At 43.5% G+C, this 16,697-nt stretch overlaps 1 protein-coding gene across 1 annotated transcript; it reads left to right on the top strand.

The window, feature by feature from the left end:
- Window positions 1–1,226: 1,226 nt before the first annotated feature.
- On the top strand, window positions 1,227–16,389 carry LOC145409680 (uncharacterized). Its single transcript, XM_080280030.1, has 15 exons — window positions 1,227–1,257; window positions 2,466–2,609; window positions 3,692–3,805; window positions 5,006–5,157; window positions 6,688–6,795; window positions 7,648–7,788; window positions 8,098–8,316; window positions 9,000–9,236; window positions 9,564–9,575; window positions 9,633–9,758; window positions 10,166–10,365; window positions 11,995–12,172; window positions 12,606–12,813; window positions 14,997–15,145; window positions 15,518–16,389. The coding sequence occupies exons 1-15, from the start codon at window positions 1,227–1,229 to the stop codon at window positions 16,373–16,375; spliced, it is 2,877 nt and encodes a 958-aa protein (XP_080136156.1). The 3' UTR covers window positions 16,376–16,389.
- Window positions 16,390–16,697: the final 308 nt, after the last annotated feature.

Raw genomic sequence — 16,697 nt, 5'->3', positions numbered from 1 at the left:
TCACTTTCTTCTTTCCTTTACAGGTGGCTTTACATTGAGTGACAAGCATAATGGTTTCCTGTACGCCAGGAAACCATTTACAACGCTGGGTGGTAACCATATCAACAAACAATAGGGCAGCCGGATGACAGGACAGAGTAAGATGGAGGGGGTATGTTTGTGGCCACCCCTTACAGGATGAAAGCGTCTGGCAATAGATGGAGATAGATAGATAGAAGATAGACAGATAGATAGATAGATAGATAGACTGACTGACAGACAGATAGACAGATTGACAGACAGACAGACAGATAGACAGAAGAGTTGGAAATAAAGTGGCTTCATCGAGGTTGAAAAGCCCGCCAAACTGACTATCACCAATTTCTATTTCTTCGGACCAACCCTTAAATTTTCGCTTTTAAGCCATTTAAATATTTTTAGTATCGATATATGTGCTTAAGTTACGTCTAAAATGGTAAAAATATCTAGCGGGCAAATTAAATCGGTTAGGATGAGCCGTTACGAATTATCCAAAGTGAAAAGTAAACAAAGCCTGTCGTAAATTTCAAGAGTCATCCTTAACACATTCCAATTTGCGAATAATGCACAAAAAATAGATCTACTAATGGAGTAACTGGCTATATGAAGCAGTATGATGAGTATGACCAAAATATGAGGATGCATGACGTCATATAAGCATAAAAACTGGAAATATGACGTCACAGATATCGGATGTCAGATGTATCTATGTAAACGTTAAAGAGGACAACACGAGGCGGAAGCTAAACTCATAGGCTGAAGTTTGAAAGCCGCCATGTTTTCCCTCCATTACTCTATATTTGAATCAGTTTTCCGTTGATCCATGCTAAGTTCTACAAGTATTTTCCACTCCAAAAACAGATTATCATGTATAATTTATTTTTAAAGATGCTTAACATAGGACAGTACACATAAACCACGAAAATAATTGAATAAAATACCTCACACATACGGATATCTCAATAAAGCCATAATTATCCTCATTTAACGGCTATTATACCGAGTAAATTTTTAAACAGTACTAGTAGTCACAATTTCACGCTCAAATAGGTATTTATAAGTTAATAGGAAGCGTAAAAATAGCTCAAATAAGGCAAGATAATGAGAAAAGGTGAGGCACAATGGCGGCTTGCTTGCTTCACCGCCGTCACCAGCAGGCGCCATATTGTTCATATAGAGATCCCTGCGTCACAGCCTCCACCGCCATTATGTCCCACTCCATCTTCGACACCCTGACAGGTATTTATCTACTTTTCACCCTGTTTCCTATCTATTATGGCCCTGAGGGGAGGTGAGCAGGACCTCTTCATATATATACCCCCTTTGGGCGTGTGAAACTGGATTTAAATTGGGAGAAAAGGCTTAAAAAGTGATGCTTCTTTGTCACCTTGGTTTTTGGCTTGGGAAGGGGATGTTAACGACGCAAATTAATGCATTACACGTAGTTTTACCATATATTTACCTGGACCAGCTTGGCTCTGCATGTCATGGCCATTGTTCCCCAGAAGGAAGATAAGATTAGGGAGCTGGTGTGGGTTTCTTCGGTAATTTTAGGGGTGAAGCCAGCGACGGGAAAAGCCAAACCTCCCCGTTCTAATGGCGAGCCTGCGACGTTGCCACATGTACCCCTAGGAACTTATATTATTTTTTATTTTAATAGTTTCCTAGTCCCATATGTCCAGCCTCCAGTCATCCTTTAATTACGTCTTTATTCTAGTAAATTCCTATATATATAAATTATCTGAGGTGGAAAATCATTATATATTTTTTTGGAAATGTGGCACCGTCGCATGTTTACTTGTTGCAAATTGATATTGTTGATAAGACTTCGAAATTAATAGATATATGATAGATAGAAACTCGATTTCGAATAATACGAGTATATATGGAGCCTTATAATGAATTTTGAGTAATTATAGAACGAAATAATGTATATTTTTGAAATGAATGAAATCGTTTGAATATAATAGTGAGTTTAATAGACTCTGAATGGGTGATTATGATTTGTTCTCTCTCTCTCTCTCTCTCTCTCTCTCTCTCTCTCTCTCTAAGATGAAGACAGTAAAATATGTATATAAGTAGAATGTTAAATATAATAAATTACCCTACCCTACCCCACACTACCCTGTCCTACCTTACCTCTTTCCCTTTCCTTCCCTTCCCTACCCTACTTTACCCAACCCTACCCTACCCTAACCTCTTCTTATCTAACTCAACCTGCCCTACCCTAGTGTACTGTACCCTACCCTATTCTACCCTTCCCTTCCCATCCCTTCCCTACCCTACCTTACCCTGTGCAACCCAACCCTACCCTAACCAAACCATACTAATCCTACCCTACCCTACCCTACCTCTCCCTTCCTTTCCCTTCCCCTCCTTCCCCTCCCCTCCCCTACCTCTCCCTTCCCCCCTTTCGCTCCCTAATCAACCCTCTTCTCACCCTGCAGGTGTCACGCTGGAGGGGCCTTCAGGGCTGACGGTACAACAGCTATTCGACGCTCCTGACCTCATACAGAACACAGTCACTATCGGAGCCACACCACACCACCCCCACCACCTCAGTGCCACATCACCCTCCGCCACAACAATCAGTGTGTATTACCTGGGTTGTATGTAACCGTTTCATACTGTCATACTGCCATTTGCGCACACGGACACGCACACATTCTTCATACACACTGCCACACGACCCCCACCACCTCAGCGCCACATCACCCTCCACCACAACAATCAGTGTATATTTCCTGGGTTGTATTTTGTTACATTGTACTGTCTATCTATCTATCTATCTATCTATCTATCTATTGCCAGACGCCATAATTTCGCAAAGGGTGGCCATTTGACACTGAGTTAGTTGTTTTACAGGGAGGGGCACTAACCCTCCACCAACCCACTTGCTGACACGTAGGGAACACGTATGGTTTGGTTATATGGTTACCACCCAGCGTTGTAAATGGTTTCTTGGCTTACAGGAAACCATTTGGCTTGTCACTCAATGTAAAGCCACCTGTAAAGAAAAGAAAAGCAATAAGAAGTGACAGGAAAGATGGGAGAAATAGGAAGAGAGGAGGACAGGCACAGAAAAAGAATGATAAAGGCTAAGGAAGAAGTAGGCAGCACTACATCAAGTGAGTGGATGATGGTGAGAAATAGGAAGAGAGGAGGACAGGCACAGAAAAAGAATGATAAAGGCTAAGGAAGAAGTAGGGAGCACTACATCAAGTGAGTGGATGATGGTGAGAAATAGGGAGAGAGGAGGACAGGCACAGAAAAAGAATGATAAAGGCTAAGGAAGAAGTAGGCAGCACTACATCAAGTGAGTGGATGATGGTGAGAAATAGGAAGAGAGGAGGACAGGCACAGAAAAAGAATGATAAAGACTAAGGAAAAAGTAGGCAGTACTATATCAAGTGAGTGGATGATGGTCGCCACCACCTACCACTGCTATATTTGCGCACACGGACACACACACACTTCATGCACACTGCCACACCACCACCACCACATCCCCCTCTACCACAACTACTAGTTTGTATTTCCTTAAGTTGTATATTGCCTTGTCATACTGTCATATTGCCACACCACGCACACACATCCTTGTCCTTTCCCTGCCTCTCCCCCCCTCCATCTCACTCTCCTTGTCAGTCTCTCACTCTCCATCTTGTTTTTTCAGCCGATAGTGAAGGAGTGACGCTAGATGAGGACGATTTGTTTCAATGCGGTCGATGCAAGAGACAGTTCTGCTCTCTTGATGTGTTTATTCAGCACAAACGGGAAATATGCTCAGGTGAGGGTGTATGTGTGTGTGTGTGTGTGTGTGTGTGTGTGTGTGGGTGAGAGTAAGTCTGTGTGTGTGTGTGTGTGTGTGTGTGAGAGAGAGAAAGAATGTGTCTGTGTGTTTGTGTAAGAGAGAGAGAGGGAGAGTTTCTGTGTGTCAGGTGTGTGTGTGTGTGTGTGTGTGTGTGTGTGTGTGTGTGTGTGTGTGTGTGTGTGTTCTTACCTAATTGCTCTTACCTACTCATATCTTTACAGGAAGGAGTCCAGCTCGCACTGTTCCTTGTAATAAACCATTTTTATGCAACATATCCTTAAATATAGCAATTGTTTTGGCACACACTATTTCATTGGCTAGTGCATTCCACTGATTCATTCATTCATTGCCAGACGCCATGTATCCCAAACGGGGTGGCCAAGGGCTTAGAGTTAATTGTTTTACAGGGAGGGGCACTAATCCTCCACCAACCCCACTTGACACCACTGATCAATTGCCCTATTTGCCAAATGGAATTGCCTTACGTCTTTAACACCTCTCTTTTTAGGCAGTTTTTTGCAGTGTCCTCTTGCTGATGCTTCCCCATAGATTAAGTAATCATTTAGGTCTATTTTCTCCTTCCCTGAGATGCATTTATACAGCATTATCATGTCTCCTCTTTGCCTTCTCTCCTGTAGTGTTGGTAGATTCAGTTTATGTAGTCTTTCTTCGTAGCTTAGATCCCTTATGCTTGGTACCCATCTTGTAGCGGCCCTTTGTACTTTTTCAATCTTGTCTAGGTGTTTTTGGAGATGATGATGATGATGATGGTGTGTGTGTGTGTGTGTGTGTGTGTGTGTGTGTGTGTTTGTGTGAAAGAGAGAGAGAGAGAGTGTGTATGTCTATGTGTGTGTGTGAGAGAGAGAGAGGGAGAGTATCTGTGTGTTTGTGTGAGGGAGAGAGAGTGTCTGTGTGTTTGTATGTGAGAGAGAGTGTTCATGTGTGTGTATGTGTGTGTGTGTGTGTGTGTGTGTGTGTATGTGTGTGTGTGTGTGTGTGTGTGTGTGTGTGTGTGTGAGAGAGAGAGGGAGAGAGAGTGTGTGTGCATGTATGTGTGTATATTTGTGTGTGTGTGAGAGAGTGTCAACATTACCAACCCTACCCCAACCAAACACCCCATTTCTCACCCCATACCTCCCCTACCCTACCCTAACCTCCCCCTTCTCTCCCCTACAGGCAAGAATCGTGGGATGCGGCACCTCCCTACGGTGGGGGGCTCTGGTGGGGGTGAGGTGGGGGAGGGAGGGGGTGGGTACGAGGGTGATGGGGTCTCACTCTCCAACCAAATACACGTGCAAGTACAACCACAGCAACAAGTGCCGGTGAGTGTGTCTATCTATCTATCTGTCTGTCTGTCTGTCTGTCTGTCTATCTATCTATCTATCCATTTATGTATCTATCTGCTTGGCTGTCTATCTATTTACAGGTATACCCCGGTTTAACGATGCAATTGGGTAGGTAAAACCCATCGTTAGGCGGGGTACGGTATATTGGTGTAGATTTAACATGTAAAGTAATGTGTAGCGTTTACCAGCCTTGGGTTTCCCCCCACCAAGTCCTAAACCCAGCCAAATGAGTCCAGAAACAAGTGTAAAGCCAATGTAAATGGCCTAACAGCTGTACAAGAAGCTGACCTAAGCCTAACACCTGTAAATAACTCACTAAAACCAACAAATCTGATAATCATCAAATATAAGTCTGGAAAAAATCAAGCTTAGTAAACTGTACCCCAGAATGACAATGTTCACCCCACCTATGGCTAAAACACATTAATCTGTTTAAAAACAGTTTATACATCAACCTAAACACAAAAATGACAATGTTCACCCCACCTATGGCTAAAACACATTAATCTAAGTCTAAAAACAGTTTATAAATCAAGCTAAACACAGTGTTCACCCCACCTATGGCTAAAACACATTAATCTAAGTCTAAAAACAGTTTATAAATCAACCTAAACACAATGTTCACCCCACCTATGGCTAAAACACATTAATCTAAGTCTAAAAACAGTTTATAAAGCAACCTAAACACAATGTTCACCCCACCTATGGCTAAAACACATTAATCTAAGTCTAAAAACAGTTTATAAATCAACCTAAACACAATGTTCACCCCACCTATGGCTAAAACACATTAATCTATGTCTAAAAACAGTTTATAAAGCAACCTAAACACAATGTTCACCCCACCTATGGCTAAAACACATTAATCTATGTCTAAAAACAGTTTATACATCAACCTAAACACAATGTTCACCCCACCTATGGCTAAAACACATTAATCTAAGTCTAAAAACAGTTTATACATCAACCTAAACACAATGTTCACTCCACCTATGGCTAAAACACATTAATCTATGTCTAAAAACAGTTTATAAATCAACCTAAACACAATGTTCACCCCACCTATGGCTAAAACACATTAATCTAAGTCTAAAAACAGTTTATAAATCAACCTAAACACACAATGTTAGTTTAAAATATCACCTAAATCAGTGTATAAATCAAAACTCATCGTTAAACCAGGCTTCGGCTGTCATTAGGTGGGGTATGATGGTATTTCAAACCCCATTGTACTGCCATGTACAACAATAACGAGGTTGTGTGAACATTTTCCAGTCAGTGTGTACGTTTTCCAGTCAGTGTGTACGTTTTCCAGTCAGTGTGCACATATTCCAGTCAGTGTGTACGTTTTCCAGTCAGTGTGTACGTTTTCCAGTCAGTGTGTACGTTTTCCAGTCAGTGTGTACGTTTTCCAGTCAGTGTGTATGTTTTTTATTATTATTATTATTATTATTTTATTGTCTTTCCTTCATTATATATTTATTATATCTTACGCTTCCCATTTTCTTTCAGGTGTCGGGTGGGTATGGGGGCAGTGGTCTTCCCTCGCCCAGTTCCATCAACCAACACATCATCGTCAATGAGACCGAGTTACTGCCGTTCGCGATAGAGACGACGCAGGTGACGTGTAATGGCCATCGTTAGCACCTTCATCATCATCATCATCATCATCATCATCATCATCATCATCATTATTGCTATTATTATTATCATCATCATCATTATTATTATCCATTTGCCTGCCTACATACCCACCCTTTCATTCATTCTTTCATTCATCCATTCATTCATTCATTCATTCATTCATCATCATCATCATCATCATCATCATTATCATCATCATCATTATCATCATCATCATCATCATCATCATCATCATCATCATCATCATCATCATCCATCTGCCTACCTACATACCCACCCATTCATTCATTCATTCATTCTCAATCTTTCCTCCATCTCTCCACTTCCTAAATCTTTCCTCCACCTCCCTTTCATCCTCCTCAATCTTTCCTCCACCTCCCTTTCATCCTCCTCAATCTTTCCTCCATCTCTCCACTTCCTAAATCTTTCCTCCACCTCCCTTTCATCCTCCTCAATCTTTCCTCCATCTCTCCACTTCCTAAATCTTTCCTCCGCCTCCCTTTCCTTCTCTGCAATCACTCCAGTATATCTTTTCCTTGTCATATAACCATGTGGAGAGGATGGAGAGTGAGAGACTAACAAGGAGAGTGTATGTGAGTGAGGTGGAGGGGGGGAGAGGGAGGGGGAGGTCAAGGATGAGGTGGAGAGGTGTATGAGAGAGGGGAGTGTGAGCTGGGGGGAGGGCAGTGAAACGGCAGGGCGACATGGAGGCGATTTGTTTGTGGCCACCCCTTACAGGATTAAGGTTTCTCGCAATAGATAGATAGATAGATAGATAGATTTATTCGGCTGAGAGTGTTAATACCGTTTGTTTGTTTTTGTTCCCAGGTTCTTCCTCTGCCGGGCCTCTCGACGTCAAGCTTCCTACCGACGTCCTCTACGACCAAAACACACTCCTCCTCGGCCTCATCATCGTCCTCCGTCTCCCCCCTCCTCACCACCACAGCCACCACCATCACTGCCCCATTGGTGAGACTATCTATCTGTCTATCTATCTATTTGTCTATCTATCTATCTATCTGTCTATCTATCATCATCATCAGTCACAAAGAATGTTGGTAAATGGATGATGATGATGATGATGATTTACTCTCTCAAATACCTTAAATAGATAGATAGATAGACAGATAGATAGATAAATAGACAGATAGATAGACAGATAGATAGATAGATAGACAGATAGATAGATAGATAGATAGATAGATAGATAGGTAATGCACTTTTTAACATCCACTCTGTTCGTATAGACTGATAGATAATTGTTTTTATCTATTTCAGGATGTCGTTCCCAGTCTGTCCTCACCCCAGGGGCTCGGTACGATGGTGTGCGATGGGGGTGAGGGAGGGGGTGAGGAGGGGTGCGGTGGGGGAGGCAGTAGGGGGCAGGAAGAGAGAGGGGAAGATGGAAGGGACGATGTGGCGTGTTACAACCACGAGTTCTTCCACGCAGGGATGGCCAAGGCTGCCCCCAGTAAAACGGATCCGATTAAGCTGAAGGTGAGTGGTAGTTGTGGTAGCTGTGGTGGTGGTGGTGGTAGTAGAAGTCAGTCAAAAATAATAATAATAATAATCTATCTATCTATCTATAGCCCGACGCCCTAATCCCGCAAAGGGTGGCCACAGACAAAACGCCTCCAAGTCACTCTGTCACCGACCATTTGACTACCCTCCCCCCACTCACCCCCCCTCCCTCATATATATAATAATAATAATAATAATAATTGTTAATAATTTTAATGCTGGTGATAATAACAATACTACTGCCTCTTAACACCTTTTCCATAGTGATTTAATTTTCCTCTCTTTAATCTGTGTGCGTGCTAGATAGATGGACAGATAGATAGAAGATGGACGAATAGATAGACTGAGAGACTGTTTTCCTCCGCAGCCCAAGCACCAATGTCCAGCCTCTTAACACCTTATCCATAGTGATTTAGTTTTCCTCTCTTTAATCTGCATGCGTGCTAGATAGATGGACAGATAGATAGAAGATGGACGAATAGATAAACTGATAGACTGTTTTCCTCCGCAGCCCAAGCACCAATGTCTATACTGCCTCTTAACACCTTATCCAGAGTGATTTATTTTTTCTCTCATTTATCTGCATTCGTGCTAGATAGATGGACAGATAGATAGAAGATGGACGAATAGATAGACTGATAGACTGTTTTCCTCCGCAGCCCAAGCACCGATGCCCATACTGCTCGAAGGAATTCAGCAAGAACTTTGACCTCCAGCAACACATACGTTCACACACGGGAGAGAAGCCATTCCAGTGTGTGGTGTGTGGACGCGCGTTTACCCAGAAGAGTAATGTCAAAAAACACATGGCCACACATCGCGTTTGGCCGTCTGGCTCGCTTACAGACACCCTACCAAAAGATCCGATCAAACGCCTCACTGTCTCCGCCGTCGATGTGAGTATAAGGTCCCTAATGCCTGTTCTGTAGTGATTTATTTTCATGGAGGGATGGGTGAAGGATGGAATGATGGTTGGTGGAGGGATGGATGGATGGAAGAATTACACACACACACACACACACACACACACACACACACACACACACAAGGTGGTTAGATAGATGGATGGAAGGATGGAAGAATTGTCACACACACACACACACACACACACACACACACACACACACACACACACACACAACCCTATCCTATGAACTCAATACTTTTTTTCTTGTGACGATGATGATGATGATGATGAACATTCTCCATCTCTCCTCCAGCAGATAGTCCCTCCAGTCGATGCCCTGGATGAAGGAGGAGGAGGAGGAGGAGGAGGAGATGGAGGTGGAGGAAGAGATGGAAGTGGAGTACGAGAGGAGGTCCTGGTTGATGATTCCTATGTATGCCAATTCTGTGGACACGCACTGGGGAGTTATGTGGAGCTGCGTACGCACATGAAATGCCACGCACATCAGAAGGTGAGTGGTAGTTGTGGTAGTAATAGGAGGAGGAGGAGGAGTGGTAGTAGTAGTAGTAGTAGCATGAGGAGTGGTAGTAGTAGTAGTAGTGGTGGTATTAGTACTATCATTCTCTTTGCATTCCTTCCTTATTTGTTTGGCCTTGTGGAGAGGATGGAGAGTGAGAGACTGACAAGGAGAGTGTGTGTGAGTGAGGTGGAGGGGGAAAGAGGGAGGGGGAGGCCAAGGATGAGATGGAGGGATGGAGTGGAGAGGTATATGAGAGAGGGGGATGTGAGCTGGGACCAGGTCAGTGAAATGGCAGGGGAGAGGGCGACATGGAGGCGATTTGTTTGTGGCCACCCCTTATGGGATTAAGGCATCTGGCAATAGATAGATAGATAGATAGATTTGTACTCCTTCCACAGGTGTACAAGTGCATCCAAAAGAACTGCGAGCTTGCATTCGAGGATTTGGATTCATTCTTGGACCACATTGGCAGCCACGACAGAGACCTGCAGTACCGATGCCACACGTGCTCTCGTGTTTTTACGTCGCTACGGATGCTGGGCTATCATCAGTACGAGCACGCCCCCTTCTCCCAGGCCAAGAAGACCAATGCGCCGAGGTGAGTGCGTTTTTAGACTCAGATTAATGTGTTTTAGCCATAGGTGGGGTGAACATTGTGTTTAGGTTGATTTATAAACTGTTTTTAGACTTAGATTAATGTGTTTTAGCCATAGGTGGGGTGAACATTGTGTTTAGGTTGATTTATAAACTGTTTTTAGACTTAGATTAATGTGTTTTAGCCATAGGTGGGGTGAACATTGTGTTTAGGTTGATTTATAAACTGTTTTTAGACTTAGATTAATGTGTTTTAGCCATAGGTGGGGTGAACATTGTGTTTAGGTTGATTTATAAACTGTTTTTAGACTTAGATTAATGTGTTTTAGCCATAGGTGGGGTGAACATTGTGTTTAGGTTGATTTATAAACTGTTTTTAGACTTAGATTAATGTGTTTTAGCCATAGGTGGGGTGAACATTGTGTTTAGGTTGATTTATAAACTGTTTTTAGACTTAGATTAATGTGTTTTAGCCATAGGTGGGGTGAACATTGTGTTTAGGTTGATTTATAAACTGTTTTTAGACTTAGATTAATGTGTTTTAGCCATAGGTGGGGTGAACATTGTGTTTAGGTTGATTTATAAACTGTTTTTAGACTTAGATTAATGTGTTTTAGCCATAGGTGGGGTGAACATTGTGTTTAGGTTGATTTATAAACTGTTTTTAGACTTAGATTAATGTGTTTTAGCCATAGGTGGGGTGAACATTGTGTTTAGGTTGATTTATAAACTGTTTTTAGACTTAGATTAATGTGTTTTAGCCATAGGTGGGGTGAACATTGTGTTTAGGTTGATGTATAAACTGTTTTTAGACAGATTAATGTGTTTTAGCCATAGGTGGGGTGAACATTGTCATTCTGGGGTACAGTTTACTAAGCTTGATTTTTTCCAGACTTATATTTGATGATTATCAGATTTGTTGGTTTTAGTGAGTTATTTACAGGTGTTAGGCTTAGGTCAGCTTCTTGTACAGCTGTTAGGCCATTTAGATTGGCTTTACACTTGTTTCTGGACTCATTTGGCTGGGTTTAGGACTTGGTGGGGGGAAACCCAAGGCTGGTAAACGCTGCACATTACTTTACATGTTAAATCTACACCAATATACCGTACCCCGCCTAACGATGGGTTTTTATCTAACAAATTGCATCGTTAAACTGGGGTGTGCCTTTATACGAGAGCAGAGACAGTGCAAGATCAGATAGATATTGAAGGATTTGCGTTTTTATGGATAGATAAATTAGATACAAGAACTGATTTGTCACATGGAGAGACTGACTGACAAATGAGGAAGTGAAGGAGTGTTGTGGTGTGGATGTGGATGTGATAGGAAGCGTTAGGAGAAACACACTGAGGTGGTTTGGCCATGTGGAGAGGATGGAGAGTGAGAGACTGACGAGGAGAGAGTATGTGAGTGAGGTGGAGAGGGGTAGAGGGAGGGGGAGGCCAAGGATGAGATGGAGGGATGGAGTGGAGAGGTATATGAGAGAGGGGGGTGTGAGCTGGGAGCAGGGCAGTGAAATGGCAGGGGACAGGGTGACATGGAGGCAATTTGTTTGTGTCCACCCCTTATGGGATTAAGGCGTCTGGCAATAGATAGATTGATAGATACTCTGATTATACCTTTTCATTGCAGTTACTTCCGTTGCACACGTTGCATGAACAAGTATGCGAGTGCGGAGGCCTTGGAGCATCACCTACGCACCTCCTCGCACCACTACCCATGCAAGCAGTGTGGGAAGGTGTTTACGTCGGAAAGATTATTGCGACGGCATCTACACGTACATGGAACTGTTAATCTGTTTACGTGCCCGGTGAGTCTATCTATCTATCTATCTATCTGTCTGTCTGTCTATCTATCTATCTATCTCTGTCTATCTATCTATCTGTCTGTCTGTCTACAAGCATTTCTGTCTCTCTGTCTGTCTCCTGAAGCAACATTTCACGTGCATGGGACTGTTACTCTATTTACCTGTCCAGTGAGTATTCTTTCTATCTATCTATCTATCTCTCTATGTTTATCTGCCTGTCTGTGTCTCTGTCTGTCTGTCTGTCTACAAGCTTGTCTATCTCTCTTTCTCCTGAAATGGTATCGACTCATGCATGGGACTGTTAACAACAATACTAATATCTATACCAGTACTTCTCCCACTTCTCCTCCTCCTCCTCCTCCTCCTCCTTTTCCTCTTCCTACTTCCACTACTGCTTCTACCACTACTTAAGCATCATATTCTCTCTCTCCTACAGCAATGCTCGAAGGAATTCAAGTCCGAGTACTCCTTGAAGCTGCACAAATTGATCCACACTGGGGAGAAACCCTTCGAGTGTCACCTCTGCAAGACGGCCTTTAATCGGAGAGACAAACTGAAGCGTCACATGCTGATACACGAAGCTAAGAAGATCAAGTGTCCATTTAGGGCTACTGTGGGCTGCCTGAGGGAGTTTAGTAGACCAGGTATGTGTGTGGTAGCTGTGGTAAGAGTGGTAGGAGTTGTGGTAGGAGTGGTACATGTTAATCCACGAGGTTAAGAAGATCAAGTGTCCAGTTAGGGCTACTGTGGGGTGCTTGAGGGAGTTTAGTAGACCAGGTGCGTGTGTGGTAGTTGTGGTAGCTGTGGTAAGAGTGGTAGGAGCGGTAGGAGTTGTGGTAGGAGTGGTCCATGTTAATCCACAAGGTTAAGATGATCAAGTGTCCATTTAGGGCTACTGTGGGCTGCTTGAGGGAGTTTAGTAGACCAGGTGCGTGTGTGGTAGTTGTGGTAGCTGTGGTAGGAGTGGTACACATTAATCCACGAGGTTAAGAAGATCAAGTGCCCATTTAGGGCTCCTGTGGGCTGCTTGAGGGAGTTTAGTAGACCAGGTATGTGTGTGGTAGTTGTGGTAGCTGTGGTGGTGGTAGTAGTGGTAGAAGTGTTTAAAATGGTCTTGCTGTGTGTGTGTTTGTTGGTTTGCGTGCATGTGTGTGTGTGTGTGTGTGTGTGTGTGTGTGTGGATACTTTTGTGTGTATTGTAGTAGTAGTAATAGTAGTAGTGGTGGTAGTAGTAGTAGAAGTAGTAGTAGAATCATACAGGTACTTCAAATTGACTTAGGACCTCCCCTTACAATGTTGGTTCATGAAATGCCATTCATTAATATGAAATCGTGTGTCTCTTGTTTTTCAGGACCAGTTGGCTGCGTTTTGGCGTGGAATCACTTAGATCTCTAAAGTAATCTAAGGACATTTCTTTGCACCAAACATCTGTCAGTTCAGTCTTGAGGGTGACCACATTGCGTGTTTCTTCTCTGCCATAATTTTCCTCATCTTTGCCCAGCAGTTTTCTGTCGGATTTAGGTCTGGACTTTTGCCAGGCCAGTCGAGGACCTCAATCCCATTATCCTGAAGCCATCTTGTCACCTTTCTTGACCTGTGACGTGGAGCTGAATCGTGCATGAAAAGTGACACCCATGAACAGCAAAAATGTTTAACAAATGATCCATCACAACTTGAATGTACCGGCCACCATTCATCATCAAGTTCTTGGGAAGAAAGTAGAGGCCTGCCCCTGCCATTTCACCTGAGAACCACCCCCCCACCATTACTGATTGTGGCTGCTTAACACTCGGCACCGTGTATGCAGGGTCATGTCAACTACGGGAGGCAGGGCGACGAACCTTGGCAGAACGCACTGGGAACACTTGAAATGTGCTTTCATCGGAAAACATCACATTTCTCCACTTTTCCGATGTCCAGTGTGCATACTTCTTGGCAAACTGAATGCATTGCTTCTTCATGTGGTCAGTGAGAAGCAGTTTCTTGGCTGCGGTGTGGCTTGGCAAACCCAGCTCCTTCTGCAAGTGGTGTTGGACAGTTCAAATTGAGACGTCTTGTAACAGCTGGGGATACATTCTCTTCAATTCTGCTGCTGTCAGTTGAGGATTCTTGATTACTTCCCTCTTTAGAAGCGTATCTGTACCTCTGAAAGTCGTCCTCTTCTTTCCACCACCATGCTCGTGCTCTGGTATGGCTTCAGATGGCAGGCCGTGCGCTGCAGCAAGAATCTTCATGACGGTTGACTTTGCATGTTCAGTACCTTCACAAATCGTGTTGATGGGGACATTATCCTGCCTCCATGCAATGATACGGACCCTCTCATCCCTTGAGCAGTACTTTCCAGGCATGACAACTTGACTCTAGGAAAATAACAGGGCAAACAGTAATGCATACGAAAAAAGAGGGAGGTCCAAGCTCGGAGCGGCAGGAACATATACTCCCACTCTCGCTTCTGGGCAAGCACTGACATGCTGAGTGTTTCACCACCTCCTGCCAACACCAGAGGAGTTGCCAGTTACTGCTTGACCAAAAACTTCACTTGGTAGAGGTGGAAACACAAAGCAAAGACAGACAACTCCCCCATAGCAATTGTGTGTGTAGGTCCTGAGTCAATTTGCAGTGGGTGTACCTACCTACCTACCTACTTACCTACTTACCTACCTTCCTTTCTGTCTGTCTATCAATCCATCCATCCATCTATCTATCTCTCCCATAGGAATCCTGTGTGTAGGTCCTGAGTCAGTTTCCAGTGGGTGTTTATAGGTTAATGAGTTATTTGCCCTCCTGTTCTGCACCTCCTCCTCCACTCATCTCAAGTCCTCCTCAGACAAGATGCGCCTTCACGTTATGACTCACGCTGGGGGTCGAGGGCGACGTGGAAGGGGTCGAGGGTCAAGTCGAGGGCGAGCTACTTCATCCTCGAACAGTAACCCTCGAATGGAGAGGAACCCAGTCAAGACAGAGGTGTGCGAGGTGGTAAGTAATTCATTCTCTCTCTCTCTCTGTCTCTCTGCAGTTATATATTTATGTAGATGATGATGGTAGTTATTATTATTATTATTATTATTATTATTATCATTTTTATTGTTATTATTATCATTATTACTGCTATTATTATTACTTTTACCATTATTATTATTATTATTATTATTATTATTATTATTATTATTATTATTGTTATTATTATCATTATTATTATTATTATTGTTATTATTATTATTATTATTATTATTGTTATTATTATTATTATTACTATTATTATTATTACTTTTACCATTATTATTATTATTATTATTATTATTATCATTATTATTATTATTATTATTATTATTATTATTATTATTGCAGTGTGTAAAGCCTGGAGAAGAGGAGAGTCCCATGTACAGTATAGTCAAGAATGAAGAGATGGGGAGCAGGGAGGTGGACAATGATGATGATGATGATGATGATGATGATGAACGACCCAGAGTGACCCGGGGCATCCGACAGCCAAGACGAGTGAAAGACCAGCAGGTGTTAAGTACCAGTCGACGAGGAACAACAAGTAGGAGGAAGAGAGGAGGAGGAGGAGGAGGGGGAGTACACCCTGCAAATAACCCAATCAAGCAGGATATAGTGGAGGAAGAGTGCAAGCCAATTCAGGAACAGCAAGAACGAATAGTGGAGGAGGATGTGCTAAGTATCCAGCCTGAGATGGAGAACGAGGGTGAAACACAAAACGTCGAGATCATTTACATCCCCCTCTCGCTACCCTTGTCGCATCCCCTGCAGGCCGAGCTGATCCGGGCCATGTCGTCCTCAGGAGGCGCAGTCGAGGATGAGGCGGTGACCTTACCCTCGGAAATTCTCGAGGGTGACCCCAGTATCACCCTCGATGGCAGCACCTCGTCCTTGTTAGTCGGGAATAACGCTGTAGTACCGTTAGTGGATAATTTACAACCAATTTTGAAGACTTCAGATGACCCGGTGACCTCAAACGACCTTCAGGTGATTTACAGTGATGCCCGGACGGTGACCTACAACGACACGCAGACAGACGCACACCCAGACACACATACGGTCACCAGCTTACCCTCGGACGCAAGCCTGACACCGCAACCACCCAGCCACCTCCACTCCGGCTCCCTAACGCATGAGGCCTCGTTAGATGATCCTTTAACGGCCTCACACCTGACTCACCTAACGATCCTTCCAACCCACACCTGACACTAGCATATATGTATGGTTGATATGTTGGTGTAGTGTGTATGTTTTAAGCTGGCGCACACAGGCACGTGCACATGGAACACACACACACACACACACACACACACACACACACACACCTCTGCATAAGTACACCTACCTACCTACCTACACACACACACACACACACACACACACACACACACCTTCCCTAACCCCTTTCAGCTCAGTTGATGGCCAGGTGTAGTCAGATTGGAGGCTTGATTTGACTAGTAACCAAGGAGACTCATTCCTAACCCCTTTCAGCTCAGTTGATGGCCAGGTGTAGTCAGATTGGAGGCTT

Source organism: Coenobita brevimanus, chromosome 9, assembly GCF_032717465.1.
Source record: "Coenobita brevimanus isolate Jiangsu-jjx chromosome 9, ASM3271746v2, whole genome shotgun sequence".
NCBI classification, from domain to species: Eukaryota; Metazoa; Arthropoda; class Malacostraca; order Decapoda; family Coenobitidae; genus Coenobita; species Coenobita brevimanus.
The sequence above is the reverse complement of the archived record's forward strand: the minus strand, read 5'-3'. Positions and strand labels throughout refer to the sequence as shown.

Excerpts from the sequence above, each read along its gene's own strand:
- LOC145409680 (XM_080280030.1), top strand. The coding sequence starts at position 1,227 with ATGTCCCACTCCATCTTCGACACCCTGACAG. Across the intron at positions 6,796-7,647 it reads TCGCGATAGAGACGACGCAG|GTTCTTCCTCTGCCGGGCCT; the intron begins GTGACGTGTAAT and ends TTTTGTTCCCAG. Across the intron at positions 9,759-10,165 it reads AATGCCACGCACATCAGAAG|GTGTACAAGTGCATCCAAAA; the intron begins GTGAGTGGTAGT and ends CTCCTTCCACAG.